Here is a 22823-nt window from a genome sequence, read left to right on the forward strand (position 1 = left end):
TGACTGGGGGTGTTCACGGTTCAGTTTGAAACTGTGAAATCGCCCAAACCGATGACTAGGGGTGTTCACGGTTCAGTTTGAAACTGTGAAATCGCCCAAACCGATGACTAGGGGTGTTCACGGTTCAGTTTGAAATTGTGAAATCGCCCGAACCGATCATCTGTTTGGTTTCACGATTGGTTTTCTTTCTTAACTTTTGGTCTATTGGTTTGAAAATTTTTAAACCGTGCCAAATGATTTGTACTAAAAACCAACCGTGTAAAACCAGATACAAAAGATGACGGGCTAATGTTATCGAGCTTTAAATGCTATAAAGAAAATAAAAAATAAAACTACAACCGTCCATCATAACCCACCTCAAAACCCTAATAAACAAACGCCTTCTTCTTCTTGTCATCTCACAGCCAACACAGTTTGAAGCTGCAAAAATGGAGATTGAGTCAAACGAGTTGACCAATAACGTCATGTGTCAATTAGCGGATCCTGAAGGAAACCCACTTGGGGCTTCCATGTATCTTCCTCAAAGCATTGGTCCTAAAGAGCTTCAGCAGATGGTCAACAAGCTGCTTAATAATGTAAATTTTTCATCTTTTTCATATATTTCTGTTAATTAACGATATGGTTGATTAATTGGTTATGGATTAGAGTTTATTAATTAGGTTCTTGGTTGTTATATTTAGATTAGGCAAGTTAACTTAACTCTAACCGACTTAACCGATTCGGTTTGGGTTTTGTTTAGTGGCGTAATTTAACCGAATCGGCTATGCGTAATGCTATTAGGAATATGTGATGTTACCACTTGCCTAATTAGCTATTTTATATGTGACATCTGTATGTGTGCTTTTTTTATGGCATTCTACTTCTGTCGATTCTGATGATAATGGATTCACATAAGTGAAATGCGATGAAAAAGGCTACATGACTCGGAGTCATGATGAACATCCGTGTTTTTAATAGCTTTATGTATGATCGGGGTGGATATGCCGCACGCTAAAATTGAAATTGAACCATAGTTTTCGGTTATGGCTTAACCGAACCTTAGGCTAATTTGGTTTAAATGCTCACCCCTGCTGAGACAGCGATTGAATACGGTAGCTTCCGGTCAAAATAGGAATCACTTGTCCAAAAATAAAAGTTTTATGCAACTAGAAAAATGTAGATCACAGTTTGTATCGTGTTCCGTCATAGCTTTGTATGACTACAACTTGCGGCCGCAGCTGCACCATTTGCAGTAACCTTTGAGGCACAGAAACAACAGCTGCGCATCATTACAACTTTAACTATTGCAGTCTTTTACCTAGATACTAAAGAAAGTATGATTACAACTTACATCATTTTGTTTTGAGAAATTATTTCATAATGAATTAGCGGTTTGGTTTGATATCCAAACGGTTCGATTTTGCGGTTTGGTTTGGTTTGGTTTGAAACTTGAAACTGGCTGTTTAACCTTTATTATTTACATATAAATAGTTTTTTGTTTTTGGAATATGTAATTATGTTTGTGTATTATAACCATGAACCATCTTTGACATTATGAAAAATTTAAATACAAACTACTGTTTTGACAAAAAAAAAAAAAAATCGGTTCAAACTACTAAACTCGAAAAATTGGACTTCCAACTGGTCGGTTTGGTTAGTCGTATCATGAAACCATAGTTAGGGGTTTAGTCTAGAATTTGCATCAAAACTGACGGAACTGGCCTGTAAAAACCTGCAAAATTTGATTTCAGTTTTCTAAATTATCATATTCTTTTTTTACTTCCAAAATGATATTAAAATGCTGTTAATGTCTGATTATTTCAGGAGGAAAAACTGCCTTATGCCTTTTATATATCTGACAAAGAGCTTGTTATACAACTATTTGCAGAAGCATAAAGGTATACAAAAACCATGAGAATTTAAGTATAATATAGCCACGGATGTTTTTTGTTTTATTTTGTTGCTAAATTAATAAACCTCATATCAACCTTTTTTCAGTTTCTGTTGAGAAGGCAGTCACAATAGTGTACCAACCACAGGCAGTCTTCCGCATTCGTCCCGTTAATCGTTGTTCTTCTACAATTGCTGGTATGCTTATTACATTTTGTGCATTTTTTTTTCCTTAAAACTGTCTTCAAGTAATAAAAAATATCATTTTTTATGTAATTAATTCTTGCAGGTCACACAGAGGCTGTCCTTTCCGTTGCTTTTAGTCCTGATGGACATGGCTAGTGGTTCCGGTGACACTACAGTCCGCTTGTGGGACTTAAATACCCAAACGCCCCTCTTCACTTGTACAGGTCAGCATTCATGACCCATTTTGCACAGTACCCTTTTTGACCCGTTAACCGACCTGAACTGACCTGCCTTTTGAGCTCGATAAGTGAGGCTTGAGCTCGGGCTTGTTTATTAAACTAGCTATATATATGCTCTGGCTCAAGCTTGTATAAGCTCGGCGCGCTTTGAGCTTTTAGCGAGCTGATCTCGAGGAGCTCATGAGTAGCTTGGCTTGTTTAAAGTACTAGCATAAAATGTTCACTTTTTTTATAGATAAAAAAACCGTTTTTGAAACTTGTCATTCATGTTTGATTTGATATTTGTATTAAAACTGTGATATAATTAGCGCCTTAAAGCTCATTAGAGTTTCTGTGACATAACAACTTTTTGTAAAATTGTGCTAAATATTTGTGTCATTTTTATTTTTATATTTTTATCGTTCGCTTAGGGCACAAGAATTGGGTTCTCTGCATCGCATGGTCACCGGATGGTAAGTATCTTGTTAGTGGAAGCAAGTCTGGAGAATTGCAATGCTGGGACCCGCTAACCCACCCATCTGGCGGTCTGCTCACTGTAAAATTTTCTTAACCATCTTCAACTAATTCAAAACAAAGTCGATCAACTTTCGATACATGTTATATGACAAAATTAATCTTTTTTTTCCGGGACTAATTTATAATATTTACAATGTTTCAGGGTCACAAGAAATGGATTACCGGTATATCTTGGGAACCAGTACACCTCAGCGCGCCATGTCGTCGGTTTGTCAGTTCTAGCAAAGATGGCGATGCAAGAATATGGGATGCCACATTAAGGAAAAGTGTTATATGTCTTAGTGGCCACACTCTTGCTGTAACTTGTGTGAAATGGGGTGGAGATGGATTCATATATACAGGGTATTTATATTATTCCAAACTTATAAAAATCTCATATTAATGAAATTTTAATAAATGGAATTTAGAAACAAAAACAACATTTAATTAGTTTTTTTCTTCATGGTACAGATCTCAAGACTGTACGATTAAAGTATGGGAAACTACTCAAGGCAAGTTGATTCGTGAATTGAAGGTATAACTTATAACTAACGGCATTATTATATTTTGATACCTGTATAAACTTTAATATAGTTATATTGAGGTAATAATATTATATTTTTGGTGGTTGAAATACAGGGTCATGGGCATTGGGTGAATTCTCTGGCATTAAGCACAGAGTATGTTCTTAGAACCGGTGCTTTTGATCATACACGTAAATATTATTCATCTCCTGAAGAAATGAAGAAGGTAACTTTTCATTTTGTACATGCCAGCTTTTCTTAATACAAACAAAAAGTTGAATAAAGTTTTCTTTTGTTATTACAACAGGCGGCTTTAGAAAGGTACAACAAAATGAAGGGTAATGCGCCTGAAAGATTAGTTTCAGGTAGTGATGATTTCACCATGTTTCTCTGGGAGCCATCTGTCAGCAAGCACCCAAAAACCCAAATGACAGGTCATCAACAGGTACTGCTTTCATCTCTGTGTGTGTCTGCGCGTGTATACATAGGGAGAGGTTCATTACAAAAGACTAAAGTATTACGAGAACAAACTTAAATTGTTCAATTTTTTCTATCAATGGTTCATATTTTAAAATTAGTTTACTTCTTACATGCAAATGTCTATGCTATGTACATAAAAGACCATTTAAAGTAACACATGATTTGAGCATGTGTAGGTTTTATAAATAAACGAATTTTGGTTATATGCTTTTTAAAATGTTGTTAAGAGATGATAGCATTGCATTTCAATCATTTTCTTGTATTTTAATTTTTTTTTAATTGAAAAATATGTTGATTTATTTTGTTCTTTCTGTTCTCACAAAAAAGTCTTCTGCATAGAATCCTCCCTTGTATATATATTTAAATTATGTATGTATAGTTAGGGTATGTTTGGTTGGAGGTAATGGAATGAAGGGGGAATGGAATGGGAGAAGGAATGGAATGGACAAGGGAATGAAATGGATCATTATCATTCCTTTTTCTTGTTTGGTTAACCTATAGGAATGAAATGAATTATTAATATTTATTGTTTGGTAACCAAAAAAATTGTAGAAATGGAATAGAAATAATAAAAACACTTCTATCTCAAAATACTTTTTAACCCAAAAAAAAAAAAACCTACAATGGCGACGGTGGTAGCTCCGGTGACAAAAATGGTGGTGGCGGTGGTGATGTTGGTGGTGGCGGTGGTGGTGTCGGCGGAGTTGGTGGTGGTGCCGATGGTAGTGGTGGTGGTGGTGGTGGTTGTTAGGTGGTGTTATTGTTGGAACAGTAGGGTGAAGAGGAATGGAATGAAAAAAAAGGGGATGGGAAGGAATGGTTTTGATGGAATGGGATTCCATGTGTAATGGATGATTCCATTCCATTGAGCAACCAAACACCACTTTTTTCATTCCCACGTAATGAATCATTCCATTCCTACTGTCATTCCTACAAACCAAACGCTACCTTATAGTTGTAGTTTGATTTATATACGACACAATATGTATTCTTTGGTTACCTTTATCATAATTTTGTATTTGTTATATAAAATAATTTAATTTATACAAGTACTATGCTTGTTTAGTCTTTGCGAGCCTAGTCAAGCTCAGTGTGAAGCTCAGGCTTGTTTCGACTTTCGAGCTTTTATCGAGCCAATCTCGTGTTTTACTCTACTTATATGTGAAAATCGACACTAAAAAATAATTAGAACTTTAGATAAAACCCCTTTTCAAAAATCTCGTCTTTTGCAGTTGGTAAATCATGTTTACTTTTCACCTGATGGGCAATGGATTGCGAGTGCTTCGTTCGATAAATCTGTCAAGTTATGGAATGGAATCACTGGGAAGTTTGTTGCCGCCTTTCGAGGTCATGTGGGGCCTGTTTATCAGATAAGGTTTGATTCTCTCCTTTTTTTCGCATTTATACAGAATCATTAATAATATTGTTTACCTTCTCACGAGCTGTGGTTTTGTGCAGCTGGTCTGCTGATAGCAGGCTTCTTCTGAGTGGTAGCAAGGACTCTACGTTAAAGGTAACGTCATATTTTTTGTATGTTTTTTTTAAAATCTGTTTTACATTATAAAAAAAACCCTATATTATGATCTTTAATGATGCAATATGTTTCTAGGTTTGGGATGTCCGGACGCAGAAATTGAAACAAGATCTTCCTGGTCACGAAGACGAGGTTTTTTTCCTTTTTTTTACTTGATAAAAGTCGGATTCCAAGGCTGACTAGTCGGTCCTCGGACCCCTACCTTGGAGACTTTTTCCAAGTCGGCCTGGATTAGTCAGAGGCGGTCAAAAGTCGGGCTAGTCAGGCTAGGAATTTCTAAAAGTCGGACAAAAAGTCGGGCTAGGCGGTCAAAAGTCGGGCTAAGCGGGCTAAGGTTCTCTAAAAGTCAGTTAAAAGTCATTCAAAAGTTGCTGAGAGCATGTTTGGGATTGAGTTTGAAAAATGCTTATTGGCTTATTGGTGTTTTCAAAAAGTCAATAAATTAAAATGTGTTTGGCAATCACAAAAATCTTTCCTACTTTAACTTTTTGAAATGGTTAAAAAGCATTTTTTTTCAAAAACCCCAAATCCTGGCTTTTCAAAATAACTTTTTGAAAACGTCAATAAGCCAAGCATTTTTCAAACTCAATCCCAAACATGCTCTGAGTCAGCTAGAGTACCCTTTTAACGTGAATTATGCTTATTTTGACAAATATATCATGTCGAAAAATTAATTTTCGTTATAATTACCATGTCCGGGTACTTCCCGAGTACTCTGACTACTCCCAACTCCCCAGTCGGCCGCGTAGGGTCCGTCTAGCGACTTTTGCAACATTGAATGTTAGCAACACCAAAGGTCAGTTAGAGAAGAGGTAATTATTGATTGTTTGCTTTGTTGGTAAGGTTTTTGCTGTGGATTGGAGTCCGGATGGTGAGACGGTGGCATCGGGTGGCAGGGATAGAGTTCTCAAGCTATGGATGGGTTAAAAGGTGGTGTAAACTATATCAAGTTGTACAAGGATTCATGGTCCTTTATGGCTGCGAATGAATCTATGACTACGAATGATGGCGGTAGCACCTGTGACGAGATTTGGATTGGATCATTGGCTTGAAGGGTGATTGGAACAAGGTTGTGGGAAGCAGTTTTTTATATTTTCTTAATATTTTAAAGATAAAAGATTGAGTAGATTTCTTTTAAACAAAATATATGTTCTCAGAGCCGAGCCCTGTCTACTCGCCCTGTTTTGGCTTATAAATACGCTGTAAAGTTTCATCTTAAGTAGTCACCAAATAAGATAAACTGTTGGTAAACAACCATTCTTGTTCTGGACCAACGACAGCCAGTTAACCCCGAAACCATTGATGTCATTCGTTTGGGTTCGAGCTAATGAGCCAGTTAAATTGGTACGTATAAAGCGATCCAGAAAGAACCCGTGGATTTTGGGCCCAAACCGGATTCAACGCATTATATAACTAGTTAGTTTCTTAAACAAGTTTCAGCTTACATATACTATAATACTAAAACCGATTGATCAAATAGGATCCGAAGTTCCGAACTGAGGCTCAGAAACTCGGTTATATACTTGAGAAAGTTGTTAAAACCCTGAGATTTGAATCTCAATAAACTACTATTTGATGTTCCAAACAAGTACTAAAAATGTACATTCCAATTGTGAAGCAATCCCTTAAAACTTTAACACCAAACAATGTATCACAAACACACTAGATACATATACATTAGACGGTCGGGTCAATGAGTTCACCGTTCAAGAGCTCACGGTAAGCAGCAACGGGCCAAATGAATCCCCTAAACACCAACCGAGATGCCAAAGGAACATCGATGATGATCTCCTTTTGTGTAGGCTTCTTTTCATCACGGATAGCGATCAGGTAACTCCTTCCAACCCACCCTATCCATCCAGCTATGTACAGGAACAGAATCCCGGGGGTGATGAACTCGCCCCAATGTCGTTGATCTCCACTTACGATCAAGTGTGGTAACCCATCCGATCCACACAACAATCCATACTTTCCGTAGTTGTCAAATCTGCATGTAGGTTAACAGTTTGATACAAATTTAGTGCATATGTTCAATGTTTTAAAAACCGGTATGTATTGGCTGGTTGAACTGGTTATTCCGGATTTTGTTAAGACAACCGGTATTTAGAGTCCGGTATTTTTGGGTGGTTTGCTAGAACATCGTACAACCAGTATTTTAAAAGTATCGGTTTAAACCAGCAAACCGGTTTTAGACCCAAAAGATTTTTTTACATTTTTTTGCAGCCCATATTTCATAAAAATGACTTTTTACTAGCGGATAAAATTAAAACGAGTAAAGACAGTAAATGGCGATTTGTTAATTTACCAATTTTGTATCCTTCAAAATGCAAGGTTGGTTTATTTGCATCTTTTGTAGTTGGTTAATTTCGTATACAAAGTAAAAACCTCCTATTTGACTTGATTATTGTTCATGTGTGATGTTTATTATTGTATTTTTGGATTATTTTTTGAGTTGAAGTTGTATTTATATGGAATTACATGGCAAACTATCCAGCCCGGTTAAACCTCCCGATCTCACGGTTCAACCGATTATACCATCTTTGTATTTATATAGAAATTACATGGCAAACTATTCAGCCCGGTTAAATCTCCCAATACCTCACGTTTCAACCGATTATACCATATTTGATACAAATCCGGTATGAGTAAATAACTGAATTTTAAAACATTGCATCTATTGAACTAAAGAAGCAAATTTGATCAATATGATCAAATCATTATAGAAGCCAATTAATAAAAAATCGGTGATGAGGCGATGCCATTTCAGTTATCTGACCTAAAAATCGTTCAAACGGTTATCGGTCAACCCCGGTCCAAATCATTCAAAACTGTCAAAATTGTTCAAAATCTTTTAAGTATTTGAAAAATTATACTTATTCTTTGAAAATTTATATATAAAATTTTGAAAATATATATACATCTGCAATAAACCCATATTATTATCAATCACTAATAAAAAATCGGCGATGTGATTTCATGTTATCGAGCCTAAAAATCGTTCAAACGGTTATCGTTCAAATCCGGTCCAAATCGTTCAAACGGTCAAAATTGGTCAAAATCTTATTTCAAAAATTTTTGAAAAATTATATATAAAATTTGAATATATATATATATATACATATATAATTTAGAGAAATTACATATAAAATTCCAATCCAACTAATCTCTATTAATCGCTAGTTGATACCCCATTGTGGTCTAGCGTAGAGGTGGGCATACAAACCGGTCAACCGAACCGACCCGAAAACTGAATCGAAACCGAACCGGTTTGAAACCGATTTAACTGTAGGTTCGGAACCGGTTTGTAATTTTCTCCACCAAAACCGGTTCCAAACCGGTTAACCGAACCGAAACCGGTCAAACCTGAACCGTAACATACATTATAAGAAATTGGTTTCAACCCGAACCAAAACCGCTCATAAACCGGTTTTGACTTTTGCTGACAAACCAAACCGGTTTTAAGTTTTAAACCGGGCGTTTGTGGACCTCTAGTCTAGTTGATTGTGTGTGTATATGACATGTTATACCTAAATTATTATTATTATTACCTGCGCTTGGTCTTCTCAATTGTCGCCTTAATCGCAAGAGCAGGCGCACTATCAGGTGCATAAAGCTGAAGCGAATTCTCCAGCTTCTTCAACGACTGCTTCTCCCTCTTGGCAAACTGCTTCGACTCCTTACACGGAGTCAACCCCGATATATCCGCATTCGCCGGCAACACTGGCACAGTCGACGTCACCAGGATCGACGAAAGCGCCAGCGCAGCCGACAACGCCTTCAACGATCCTGTTCGGTCGTTGCTACTCTCATTATTATTATTATTGGTTGATCCGGAACACATGAGTATCTTGCTAGGCTTTGGTTTGGGTGAGGATTTTAGGTTTGAGATCTCGAGTGGCTGGAGGAAGTTGGTGGAGAGTGTGAATGACATGTTTGGTGATGGTTGGATGCTGCTTAGGGTTCTGGAAGATGATGATATAGACATGGATGGAATAAATGGATGCATGAAATATTGTTGGATAAGATGGGATGCTGACGTGGGTGATTGTTATTGGGTGGTAATGGGGTTAGTGGCTGTGGCCGTGTGTTGCCAGATCCTTTGTGTATCTTTTGTTTTTCCACGTAAGATATTGATATCGTTGTTATTATTATTGAAATCTTTTTCAAAATGTACACATTTTCTTTTCTGTTCTGATATAAGGCTAATGAATACTGGTTTATAATTTTAAATTCTACGTTTTGTTATGTACCACCGTATACGTTTTAAAAAAATATTGATAACTAGGTTGTTTAATGGTGTATGACATGGGCGAAATTATAGATATAGTGAAGTAAATAAATATACAATTTCAAACGACAACTTATTCTTTAATTTATTTTTTAAAGACAACAACATGATTTTTAATTGTAATTCATATTAATACACAAACAAAGTACTGATCAAATTACGTAAACTTGTAAAGGAAAACTTTACATAGTAGAATGCTTATGAGGAAAATTTAAAACTTTAAAATATAAACTTCTTAAACTTTAAAAATAATATTAATAAAAACAAACAAATTTCACAAACATTAATCTGGAAAGCAAGCAAACAAGAAAATAAGCATACAGGAAAGATTTTCAATAAACATCCAAAAATGATTCAGACTTCTTTTCTTTCTAGACTGGAAACACAGTTGATTCACACATCAATCTAACAAACACAGTGACTAACTACAGAAATTGTTTTTATATTTCATGTGAAAAGTCTTACACCCTAATAAACTAAATCACGTCCTAAGCACATTTAAGAACCAGAACCAAATCGAAACCTTTTTAAAAATGACATGTTTTGACCAGAATCAAATTGATACGTTTTGAGAATGACCCATTATAACCCGAACCAAATTGATATCTTCTAAAATTGACTTGGTATGACCCGAACCAAATCAATATGATTTTAAAAAGACCCGTTGGAATTCGAATGAAATCAATACCTTTTTATATTGACTCGTTGACCAGAACTAAACTGATAACCTTCTAAAATGACATATTTTGACCCGAGCAAAGCAGGTCGAAACATTTATAAAATGACCTGTTTTCATTAATGAAAATTGAAATAACACACTTGAAGACTAAGAAGAAAAATGAGGTGTAACACATACAACGTTCTTAGCTTTTGAAATCTTTTTTACCAAATACGAATTTATTATTACTTGTTATGAAGATCTAAAAAAATATAAAGCTTCCATATACTTCAACCCATCTGTAAGTTGAAACTCATATAAACATTTCACTTAATTTGTGAACCCTTCATATTATTTTATTTTTCAATAGACACTAAAACCAAACACTAAACAAATTAAATACAAATTGAAACAAACAAAACTGAAAAAAAAAACTAAAACAAAACTAAAACCAAAACCGAAAACCTAAGTAAAACCAATACCAATAAAACTAAAACAAAAACAAAAACCAACATGAAACTTAAAAAAAAAAAACCAATAAATCTGAAACTGACCCAAAAACAAAAACTATAAAAGCCGAAACGAAAAACTGAATAAAGTTAAACCATCTAAAACGAAACTAAAAAAACAAAACCAAACCAAAACAAATTTATAAAAACTAACACCGAACAAAAACAAAAAACTGAAATAAAACCGAAACAAAAAAATGAACACCATGAAACTTTGAAAAGAAAAAACCAAACTTATTAATGAACAAATGTATTATAATTGTATAATAGATTAGATATGTTGAATGTAATTTGTCGAATGTAATTTAATTTAATTTTAAATTATTTAATTAGCAAGAAATTATGAGAAGCCATACTATTTTTTAAAAGAGTTACAGTTTTAATAATCTACTAATAAGAGACACTAATCATGAAGTGTATTCAAATACTCGATGAAAGTGTATCTCAATTCGGTATATCGGTTTATGCCTCATTTTGCAAAAAGTTTGTAATTCATAAGTGCATTTCTTGCCATTCTAGTTTTTAGATTGTTTTGTTTTTATATTTCTTAAGAAGCTACAACTCAAAATATGTGCATAATATATTATCCAACTATGAAGATGATGGAAAAAAATAATATCCAGTGAAGATTTAGGTAAACACGTATATACATTTCTGTACAAGTGAAGATGTTGAAATCAATCAACAAACGTTGACACCCTTAAATAAAATTCGTATCAATAGAACTAGGAATGATATAAAAATAAAATGACATTTCACGTATGGACACAATTGCAATAAAACTTGTTTTACGATAAAAAGAGGGAAAATTAGTAAAACTAGTATTTTTTACATTGTATGATAAACTAAAGAGGATATTGTGAATATATATATTATCGGTTACGTTAATGTCATTGTAACATGATATCTTATTTTTCTGTAGTAATTCATCAAATGCCATTAGAATTAGAAATGTCTCCGGAAAGCTTATTAGCATCAGCCAGCATCAACATCGGCCTGATAATCGTCATCCTCTGCCTCTTCTCCGTGTTACGCGGCCACCATTCCAATGCCAACATTTACTACCCCCGTCGCCTCTCTCTCAACCACCAGATCCCCTCCTTCACCCTTCGCCGCTTCCTGCCGTCCGTCGATTGGATTAATGACGCCGTTAGGGTTTCCGATGATGACATCCTTCGTACCTGCGGCCTTGATGCTCTCGTTGTTATTCGCTTCTTCAAATTCGGGTAATAATAATAATAATAATAATAATAATCCTTAAATGTGTTTCACAGTTCAATTATATAAATAATTGAAATTCGTTAGAAACAAGGGTGCAAACGAGCTGAGTCGCTCATGAGTTACTCGAGATTGGAATGATCAATTGAAAGCTCGAAATAAGCCATGGTTTTTTGAGCTTGAGCCGAACCCGAGCCTAAAATAAAGCTCATTTAATTATCGAGCCGTAGTGCGAGTCTTGTGTGGGAAGTTCGTCTAGGCTCGTCGATCCATAACGAGCTTTCAGCCTTGAGTATTTTTATGTTTAACTTCTTTTGGACTTATATGTATTAAGCTAACACTTCACAGCCGAGCATTGGCTCGTTTAAGGTGCTAAACGAGCTCGAGCCGAGCTTAGGGTTGTTTAAGGTCTTTCACAAAATATATACAAAATCAATAAAAAAAATGTATATTAATTAATTAATGAATAATAAATGAGCCGAGCCGGGGCCCGAGCTTGAAGAAAAACTCACGAGCCGAGCTCGAGCTTTAGAAAAAGTGGTCGAAACAAGCCGATCTCGAGCTCAAGCCCTCATATGTCAAAACTCGGGCTCGGCTCGTTTGCAAATGTGAGCAGAGCCGCTTATGAGCTATTCGCAATCGGATCGATAGAAAGCTCGAAATGAGCTGACCTTTTTCGAGCTCAAGGTCGTTTAGTTATCGAGCCAGAGCTCGAGCTTTGTATGGGATGCTCGTTTAGGCTGGTCGAGCCTTAACAAGCCTTGTATGTTTATAAGTTTTACCTCTTTTGGGCTTCTGTATTAGTTTCACATTGTACAGCCGAGCTTAGGCTTGTTTAAGGTTTTTCTCAAATATATAAAAACAATTAAAAACGTATATATATTAACTAATAAACAAGTCAAGTCCAGGCTCGAGTTTGAGCTTTAGAAAAGAGCTTACAACGCTCGAGCTCAAGTTCTTGTAAGTCAAAACGAGCTGAGCTCTAGCCTAGTCAAGCTCGGGCTCGGCTCGTTTACACCACTAGTTAGAAATGTAGTTGAGAACTGAGATTACTGATATTGATGTCTTAGATGTTTTTGCAATTGTTGAAATGGTAGGATAAAGTTTTTTGGGGTGTGTTCTGCTGTGGGATTGACGGTTCTTCTGCCACTCAACTGGTCTGTTCCTTCTGATATGTCTTCAACCTCTCGTTCCATGGATTCTCTCACAATTTCCAATATTCCTAAAGGATCAAACAGGTACGGTCGTTAAAATCTATTAAAACAATGCTCATCCTTGTTGCAGAGTTGCTGTGAGTTTTTATGAACCGTTGAAACCAATTGAACTGTTCAAACCGAACAACTCGACATGTTGAAATTTATTTAGTTGGGTTCATGGTTTTGATGGTTTAATGGTCCGTTCAAGCGTTTGGAACTCGAAACCGGGCTGTTTGGGGATAATTCACTTAATAGTAACCAAGTTTACTAAATATTCCACTAAAGTCACTCAAAAACATTTTTTATTTTCTTTAAAGTCGCTTAACTTTCATTCGGTCTCACTCTTTGAAGTTTTTTATAATTGCTATTTTATAAGAAATTTAAGTAAATGATATGGAGAATATATGAATTCTAGTTGGTGTTTAGTGAAAGTTTTTTTTTTAAAGATTTAACTTGGTGGGAGGTAATAGTGACGAAAAAAATCACTGAATTATACCCAAGTTCCATAACTTTCAGTTTAACTTAAATTGAAAAAAAAAAATCTAATAGTAACTGAGATTCATATACATTTCATTTAAGCCGCTGTATTTAAAAAAAAAAGTTTTAACATTTATAAAAAAGTTCACAAGTTTGGAACGCCTAATAAAAGTTAAGTGACTTTAGAGGAACACCTAAGAAACTTGGTTATACTATTGGGCAAAATTATCCCTAATTTGTTCATTTATCTTTTTCTTTCAATTCTGAAATATGCGTATATCAAGGGATGTTCTCTTCAGAACCAATAATGTTAACAACCGCAGAATGCATTTGTATTATTTGAAAGTTTTGATGCAAACTGAAGATTAAAAAAAGAATATCAAATTGTCAATGCTGAATCTAACTCAGACCAATTCACTTCTTTCTGTTACACAGGCTTTGGGTACACTTTGCGTCGTTGTGCTTTATATCTTTTACGGGAATATATCTGCTTCACAAGGTAGTATATCTAACGTTATTTATGTTTCTTTGTAATGCATTTAAAGTTAAATATTTATTGCATTTGTATATTTTAATGAAGTTTATAACAGGTGACCTCCTGCTCCATTTGATCTCTAGGAATACAAGACTGTTCTTGCGAGAAGAGTTCAACAATTGTGTAACCGCAGGAATAAACCTAGTCAACTCACTGTTCTGGTTCGACAGGTTCCTTTATGTGAGGAACACAAAACATTTAGTTGCAATGTTGATCATTTCTTCTCTAAGTATCATCCTCATGCTTATCATTCGTATCAGATTCTATATGGCGGTAACCATATTGAGGTAATGTGACATAACATCATACATGTTACATGCATGATGCATTCATATTTATTCCACATTGGGTCAAATGATTTGTAAGATCAACATGTGGTTACCTTTTTGCTTTTATTTCTATGTTGCATACATGGTCTCATAAGATAATATTATACCAAATTTTGAGGGGATGTATGACATATCCCTCAAAATAAAATGACCATAAACAACATTTTTGTGAAAACTACAGTGGCAGTTTGTGAAATGGATATTAAAGTAATTCAAATTAGTTTAAAAGAAGTAGTAAATAATTTGAATATAGTTTTACCATTAGATTATGAGTGCCGTTAATCTATTATCAAACAAAGTTAATTATTTGACCCTAAGATAATAAGACAACTAGAAACACGATATGTTTATCCAAACGTTAAAAACTAACATAATAATCATTTGCTAAACGCAAATTCAAACTCCAACATAATAATATAGCATTGAAATTTGAAAACTTTCACATTAATCATCACTTAGTTTGTACTTTGTAGGAGTTGCCGGTTGCTTTCGTGACATTTAGGTCTCGTTGGGATGCTGCACTTGCTTCCCAAACACAACAACATCCAAATCCGTTATTATGGATAACTCAAATGGCCCCGGAACCTAGAGATGTATTATGGAAGAATTTGTCGGTCCCTTATAAGCATTTAATAGTTTACAGATTCGCGATTCTTATTGCAGAAATTATTTTCAGTATATTCTTTGCCATCCTGGTATCTGCAGTCCAAGGTATATCACAGTATGAAAAACTGAAAAAATGGTTTCCTCCAGCCATGGCTGTCCAATTGATGTAAGTTTCACAAGTTTGTAGGACTAATTGTATAAAAAAGTAACCAACATTAGTCAGATTTCTATTTTAGTCACGAAGAACCATTAAAAGTTTCAAAAAAAAATTATTTTAAGGTAATTGGCTTTATAAAAGTTCGGGTCAAAATGAGGGCTGTACCCAGTGCTTGAGTGTTAGCTTCTGCATTTGTGCAGGGGCCAGATCGCTTCACGGTCTAATGTACGCGACCTTACCCTACACTCTGTGCAGGAACCTGTTTCCCATGGCATGAATGCAGCAGCCTTACTGGTTGCTCCAATGCCCGCCCTCAAAATGAGGGCAAATATCATAAATAGCAATTTACTTCAAGGGCTTTGTTCTATTATGATAATAGTTGATATAGCTATTATTAGATTATTAGTGTTGCATAATCAGGGTTTATCTGTCATTAGTCCACGGCCCGAGTTAGGTTTATCTAGGGCTTGTTTCTGGTTTTTCTCCATTATTTATTTAGGTTTCTTACAAGATTTAGTTAATATGGTATCTTTTACAGTAATGATAACTTTATGATAACTTTTTTCGATTTGTTTTGATAATTTTAAGTTTTTCAATGACCTAGTTGGCTGATTAAAATTTTTTTTCTGTATAATAATTAAATAAGTTACTCTTTCAGTCTTTTGACCTTATCTCATTCAATTTTACGTTTTGACACTATTAATAAGTGAGTCGTTCAGAGAAATTTTAATTACCAAAATGGGTCGAAAAAGTTATAATTACCAAAATGGGCCACCGCTCAAGTTTGTTGCTATTCGTGTCATTTGCGGTTAATGTGCTGGTAACTTTGACTATGTTGACTTAAAAAACGTTTTTTCTCCCCTATATTAATAAATAAACAAGTTACCTTTTTGTCCTTATTTCGTTTATTTGTCACGTTTGTACGCTGTAATTTCAAAATTGGGGTTTTCAAAAAACATTTGACTATCAAAATGGGTCGGAAAAAGTTATAATTACCAAAACTGGCCACCACACAAGTATGCTGCTAATTTGTGCTATTTGCCCTCAAAATATGACGTTTGCGGTTAAAGTGTTACTAGCTTTTACTGTGTTGACTTAAAAGAAATTGGCTTTAAGTGTTCGGTGTATACACATTTCCACTGATCTAAAATAATTTATTTTCTGCAGACCCGGATTGAGCTCGGTTATTACGGGATATCTCCCGAGTGTTATTCTTAGCGGGTTTCTTTACGTTGTCCCGTTTGCTATGAAAGGAATGGCGGGATTAGCGGGTTATGTTTCAATAAGTGAACAAGAACAAAAGGCTAGTAACATGGTTTTCTACTTTTTAATGGCGAATGTCTTTTTCATGAGTGTTTTATCGGGCTCTTTACTTGATCAAATCGGGAAAACTTTTGTTAACCCACGTGATGTCCCGAGCCGTCTTGCGGGGGCTGTCTCAGCTCGAGTGAGTGGCCCAAGTTTCTTTTTCTATGGTGGAATGAAATAATATCTGAATGTAGGCTTGTAAATGAACTGAACGAACACGAACGGAGCCTGTTTATGTTCGTTCAGTTAACTTTAACCAACAAATGAGCAGACACGAACACCTAAACGAACAGATTTTCTTGTTCGTGTTCCTTTATGCTTGGCCGTTTATGTTCAAAACTAATGATTCACGAACACAAACGTATACCATATAAAATTATACGTGAATATCCAAATTAAAGTCTAAAAAACCATTATTATTACATCCGACATTTAAAAGTTTTAACAAGTGTTCTAAATTATGAAAATTAAATTGAGTTTAAAGTAATATTAGTAATAAATAAATTTGATAAACCAATGAACGTAAAAGAGCAAATATAAACGAACGCACATACATGAACTAAAGTAAACGGACGTTCACAAATGCAAATGAACGAACAAGACGTGCGTGCATATTTGTTTTGTTTATTTAAATGAACAAAACATTGTGTTTATGTTCGTTCATTTATAAAACTTACAAACTTCCTGATGAACAGTTCATGAACGGTTCTTTGAATGCTCGGTTTGTTTACAGGCCTATCTTAGTGCTCTATTTACACAGGAGGGAAAGCTCTCAATATATATGTAACAAACCAGAAAGCCTAGACAAACCTGTAACGGGTTACAGGCCGCGGGCTAAATAAATCCTAATAAAAAACTAGTGATAATAAACCCTGATTATAATTAACACTTTTATCTCGTTTTTTAAATTTTTTACGTAATTTATTAATATCTGTTCAGGCAGACTTCTTTATGACGTATGTTTTGTCGAGTGGGTTGGCTGGATTTTCTATTGAGATACTTCAGCCTGGATTATTTGCATGGGATACTATGAAACTGCATACGTGGGCTCGAGGAAAAAGGAAGTCGAATTACCTTTCTTCATATCCTTATCATAGAATTATTCCCTTTGTTTCTCTTTTTGTAGTTATTGGCATCGTATATGCGGTCATTGCACCGTTACTTCTCCCGTTTCTGGTCGTCTATTTCCTTCTCGGCTACGTGGTTTACATCAATCAGGTTTGAGGCCATCTTATAATTCCTTTTCTGTAAAAGAGACCAACTTTCAATATATAAAAAACCAGAAATTACCCCAAAAAAACTAAACTTGGGCCTGTGGGCTAAACACAAAAAAACTATGGTAATAACTAGTAATTAGTTATGACTAACTGGTTAATACCATAAAAAAACCAATGTTCTTATTTTTCATGAAAAAAGTTGCTCAACATAATTTGGCACATTTAAGTATCTCAAGTTGTAAGAAGTACACAAAAAAGTCACTAAACTAATCTTCTATATTAAAGTCCCTAAACTTGTCTAAAATGCACACACTTTTGACACTCTTTCTAAATTTGTGATTTGTTAACTCTTAAATCGGTCAAATAAATGGTATAGTTTCTTTTATTTTTTCTTTTCTTTTTTTGCAAAGATGTTTAGAAGTTTCTTTATCAAGATTTGACCAATTTAAGAGTTTCAAATTATTATTCAAATATTTTAACAAGTGCTAGCATTTTAGACAAGTTTATGACTTTAATATACACAAATTAGTTTAGTCATTTGTGTACTTTTTACAAGTTGAGAGACTCTTTCATGAATAATAAGAATGTGTGTATATATATGTATATATTTTCTGGTATTAACTATTATTATTTTCTATATCATAAGTTGATTTTATGTTTATTATTTCTAACGGTATAATGCATGTATTCATACAGTTGCATGATGTGTACGAAACTACATACGAGACATGTGGTCAGTATTGGCCGCACATCCATCATCATATTGTTATTGCCATCATCATCATGCAAATCACCATGATTGGGTTCTTTGGACTGAAATCAAAGCCCTCTGCATCTATTGCGACAATACCACTCCTTGTTGCCACTGTAGCTTACAACGAGTATTGCAAGATCCGTTTTCTTCCTACATTTTACAAATGCTCGGTCCAGGTATACATGCTTAAATATGCACTTCATTTTCCTTATTTACTTACTAAAATGCGTTGGATTTGTATTTTCAAATTTATTATCGGATTATTATGACATAAAGTTGTCATAATCAGCCTTTAATGTTTGTATATATAGATTCTGATCAAATTAATGGAGTCAAATAACCAATTTAATTATGTGAAATTGACTAAATGTCCCTTTTACTTGTCAAAATCAACATAAATTCCATTTGACCAGCTTTTTCCGAAAATGCCAACGCAAAATCCTGGCAACTCTACGGCTTTTAATCATTATCTCTATTCCGCTAAATTTACAAAAAAAAAAAAAAAAGAAATTGACGATTCATTTTGACGTTCACTATATTTCGGTTTTTATGGCAAACCTCTAATATTAATTTTATTTTGAAATTTACTAAACTTGTGATAAGTATTTGATAGAAATTTAATGGTAATAAAAACCTGTTGGACGGCGACGGCTTTTTCCCCGTTGGCCGAAGGATTTTTTTCTGTCTGACAACGGCTTAAAAAGAACCAGCGAACCAACGGTATTAGACCAAGTGGCTGAATCTTGTTGGCTTAAATACCATCGACTTAATGATTAAAAGTCAGCAATCCAACGCGTTTTAGCATAGACAGTTTTGGAAAACATTGGTCAACTAGACATTCTCTAGATTTTGACTAGTCAAATGGACATTTCGGTCATTCTCCCCTTTAATTATCGGTATGTTAATTTTTGATGATTTGGTATTGTTACTTAGGATGCCAAAGATAGTGATGAAATTGACAAAGACGGGGCGAGTGACGCGTTATGTGCAAGTGAAATCGAAGCCTATCGTCCACCTTCTTTGCGTCAACCATGTGTAACAACTGAAGATTCAACCTCCACACAACCATTATTATTAGCAACATCCTAATGATTCTCTCTTTTGTAAAAGTAATTATAAATGTATATGAATCAAGTAATAAATAACAAACAAGTCGAGTTCGAACTTCTGTAAGTTAAACAAGCAAAGCTCGAGTACAGACGAGTTGGCCCGACCTGACTTGTTTACAAAAGTGTCATTCAGGAGAAGGAATAACATAGGTGTTTAGTGGTGATGCTCATTTACAACACCCTATTCAAACCTTATGAGGTTTTGAGAGAGAGAGAGAGAGAGGGGTAAACGTGCACAAAAAAACCGGTTCCGGAACCTAACTGGTGGAACCGAACCGGAACTGGTTCCAGTTCCAACCCGGTTGGTACAATACCCGGTTTGGGTATTTTTCTACCCGAAAATCGTACCCGGTTCTCATATTTGTATGTTAGTATCAGTTCCAACCCGGTTCCTACCCGGTTCTTAATTGTAACCGGTTCGGTTCGTACCCGGAAAAACCGGTTCCAGCGGGTTTTTTTTGAAGAGTCAAACAAAAGTCAAAGTAGCCGTTGGAACCGGTTCCAACGGTAATATAGCCGTTGGAACCGGTTTTTTAGCCACCAATTAGCCGTTGGAACCGGTTCCAACGGTAATATAACCGTTGGAACCGGTTTTCGAGAGACAATAGATCCGTTGGAACCGGTTCCAACGGTAATATAGCCGTTGGAACCGGTTTTTGATGCCAAAACCTATATATAACTTGTTTTCCACCACTAATTTCACCACCAAACTCAAAAACAAACTAAAATACTACTCCTTTAGCAAACCCGTTCCGTTACCCGACCATCCAACTAAATATTATTATGGCACCCATCAAAAAAACTAACAAGAAGGCTAAGAAGAGTGTTTTTGTTGCCCCCGTTCCTGTTACGGAGGACCCAAGGGTTGTTACGGTAGTCAACCATAACCGCAACCAAGACATATGGAAGAATTGGGATTTGATTGTGGATGACGAAGGTTATCAAAAGGCTCGTTGCAAGCTATGTGGTTCAATATTAAAGCACGATTCCAACTCTACTTTGAGAAAGCACATCGAGAAGCCATATTGCAAGGCGTTGAAAGGGATTGGCGCGACCGATCAAATTGACTTGGGTAAAGATGGTACACTATTTCGTTACAACACGACTCAAGTTCAAGATAGAATGGCAAATTTCGTTATTCAACGAGGTTTGCCGTTTAACCACTTTGATGACCCGGAGTTGACGTCGTTGATTCGCGAAACTCTACAACCGAGATACACACATGTAAGTCGTACTACCTTAAGACGTCATTGTATCAGGTTGTGGGAGTGTGCTAAAAAAGAGTTAATCGAGTCTTTTCATTCTTTAGAAGCCATGGTTAGTTTAACTACCGATGTTTGGTCGGCACCACACGGGTTGCCCGAATCAAACATATGTGTCACCGCTCATTGGGTTGATCCGGTGACATGGCAATTGATGAAACGCACCATCGCTTTTGAAAACTTCCCGTTCCCACATACCGCCGAAAAATTGTTTGAATTACTTGATGAAGTTATAACGACTTACAACTTGAGAAATAAAATATTTTCGATTTCGTTTGACAACGCTTCAAACAATACTAAGGCGGCTGAAAAATTTATCATTAAATATTCACCACCTTGTTTCGGGGATTTTTTTCATGTCCGATGTGTTGCACATATCAACTTGGTTGTTCAAATAGGTCTTGACAATGAAAACATTTGTGATGATTTAAAATACTTTAGACTTATGTTACAAGATGTCTTCAAAAGTGGTAAAAGAAGACATCTTGAATATAAGAACTATTGCAAGTCGGTTGAAAGAAAGTATTTGGGGCCGAATTGGGACGTTCCAACCCGTTAGAACTCAACTTGTCATATGTTAAAGTGTGCTTTTGCCCAACGCCAAACTTTACAAGCTTTTCATAACAATCTTGTTGAAGAACGCGAGGCCGATATGTTTCCGGAAAGTGTTTGGGTCCAAGTCGGTTATTTGTTGGAGTATCTTGACGTGTTCAAAAAGTCAACAACAAAATTATCGGGAGTCTATTACCCTACTAGTTGTTGGGTTTTGCAAGAATTGTACTATATGTCTTGTGTTTTTAAAAGCTTTGCGGAGAAGAACAAACTCTTCGAAAATATTGTTGCGGTGATGAAAGAAAAGTTCATAAAATATTTTGAAAACATACCGCCGGTCTTTACTTGTGCCGCCGCATTAAACCCCTATTGGAATGTTAATGGGGTTGAAACAACGATTGAGGAAATATTCGACAACTTAGGTATGCACGAGATTGACCCGAAGTTGTCGACGGAAGCGAAGGACAAGTTCAACAAAAACCTTCAAGACCTTTATGACCATTATTTTCAAATGTATGGTCCAAGCACGAGATCGTCTTTTGTGAAAAAACAACTAGTAGGCCGTGCAATGACCCACTTATAAACTTGATGAATGAGATTCGTGAATCGGCATCTAAGAGGCAAAGAGGAAACACACCAAGTAGCGAACTTGGTCGATATAGTGGAGCAAACTATGTTAAGGGCGCAACGGTCGACGAAATTCGCAATATTGATTTGTTGGCTTGGTGGAAAGGTAAACAAAACGAATTTCCCATTCTATCCGCCATGGCTCGTGATTTGCTTGCCGTACAAGCCTCAACGGTTGCTTCCGAATCGGTTTTTTCTCTTAGTGGGAGGGTGTTATCTATGCGAAGAACAAAACTAACTCCCGAGTCTCTAGAGGTTTGCATTTGCCTAAAGGACCATTTGGATGCGGTGGATCGTGTACAACACAAGGCGAACTTTGAAGACGAAATACCAATAGAGCGTCATATTCATGATGAGGAGGCGGAGGACGGGGTTTCTTACGCTAACGAAGACGATGGTGAAGACGAGAATGAAGACGAAGAAGAGTTGTAATTATTTGTTTTGGTAAAATTATTTGTAACTTGTTCAACTAATATTTAGTTTTGATTTGTTTTATTATAGTTACTTTTGTTACTCATGATTAATTTTTGTTACTTTTTTAATAACGACGAAAATTTTATTTATTTAAAAAATAACTATTACAAACATTATTAAAACATAAACGATACTAAACATAACAACTAAAACATAAAAAACAAAGTCCGTCGTTTTAATCCGGGAATACTTATTTTTGGGTTGTAGAGCCGGACGACTC

General features: G+C 35.4%; 2 protein-coding genes and 1 pseudogene across 3 annotated transcripts; 2 read left to right on the forward strand and 1 right to left on the reverse strand.

Annotated features, from left to right (window-relative positions):
* Window positions 1-419: 419 nt before the first annotated feature.
* Window positions 420-6300, forward strand: LOC143624723 (notchless protein homolog; annotated as a pseudogene). Its single transcript, XR_013152163.1, has 13 exons — window positions 420-575; window positions 1804-1877; window positions 1978-2067; window positions 2159-2279; window positions 2705-2829; window positions 2953-3152; window positions 3261-3324; window positions 3429-3539; window positions 3621-3758; window positions 5026-5168; window positions 5252-5306; window positions 5403-5459; window positions 6171-6300. The product of XR_013152163.1 is annotated as a notchless protein homolog (transcript).
* Window positions 6301-6989: 689 nt separating this feature from the next.
* On the reverse strand, window positions 6990-9267 carry LOC143624721 (photosystem I reaction center subunit III, chloroplastic-like). The gene is made up of 2 exons (XM_077095281.1): window positions 8876-9267; window positions 6990-7314 (listed from the first exon to the last, which is right to left on the reverse strand). Exons 1-2 carry the CDS (start codon window positions 9256-9258, stop codon window positions 7005-7007), a joined length of 693 nt encoding a protein of 230 aa, XP_076951396.1. The 5' UTR covers window positions 9259-9267; the 3' UTR covers window positions 6990-7004.
* Window positions 9268-11733: 2466 nt separating this feature from the next.
* On the forward strand, window positions 11734-19775 carry LOC143624722 (hyperosmolality-gated Ca2+ permeable channel 2.5-like). The gene is made up of 9 exons (XM_077095282.1): window positions 11734-12008; window positions 13098-13238; window positions 14109-14172; window positions 14292-14495; window positions 15011-15309; window positions 16468-16747; window positions 17548-17826; window positions 18522-18755; window positions 19513-19775. Exons 1-9 carry the CDS (start codon window positions 11734-11736, stop codon window positions 19666-19668), a joined length of 1932 nt encoding a protein of 643 aa, XP_076951397.1. The 3' UTR covers window positions 19669-19775.
* Window positions 19776-22823: the final 3048 nt, after the last annotated feature.

The sequence above is a fragment of the Bidens hawaiensis genome, unplaced genomic scaffold, assembly GCF_021521415.1.
Source record: "Bidens hawaiensis isolate Kalapana, Puna unplaced genomic scaffold, B.hawaiensis_p1.1 tig00003961_1, whole genome shotgun sequence".
Lineage (NCBI taxonomy): Eukaryota > Viridiplantae > Streptophyta > Magnoliopsida > Asterales > Asteraceae > Bidens > Bidens hawaiensis.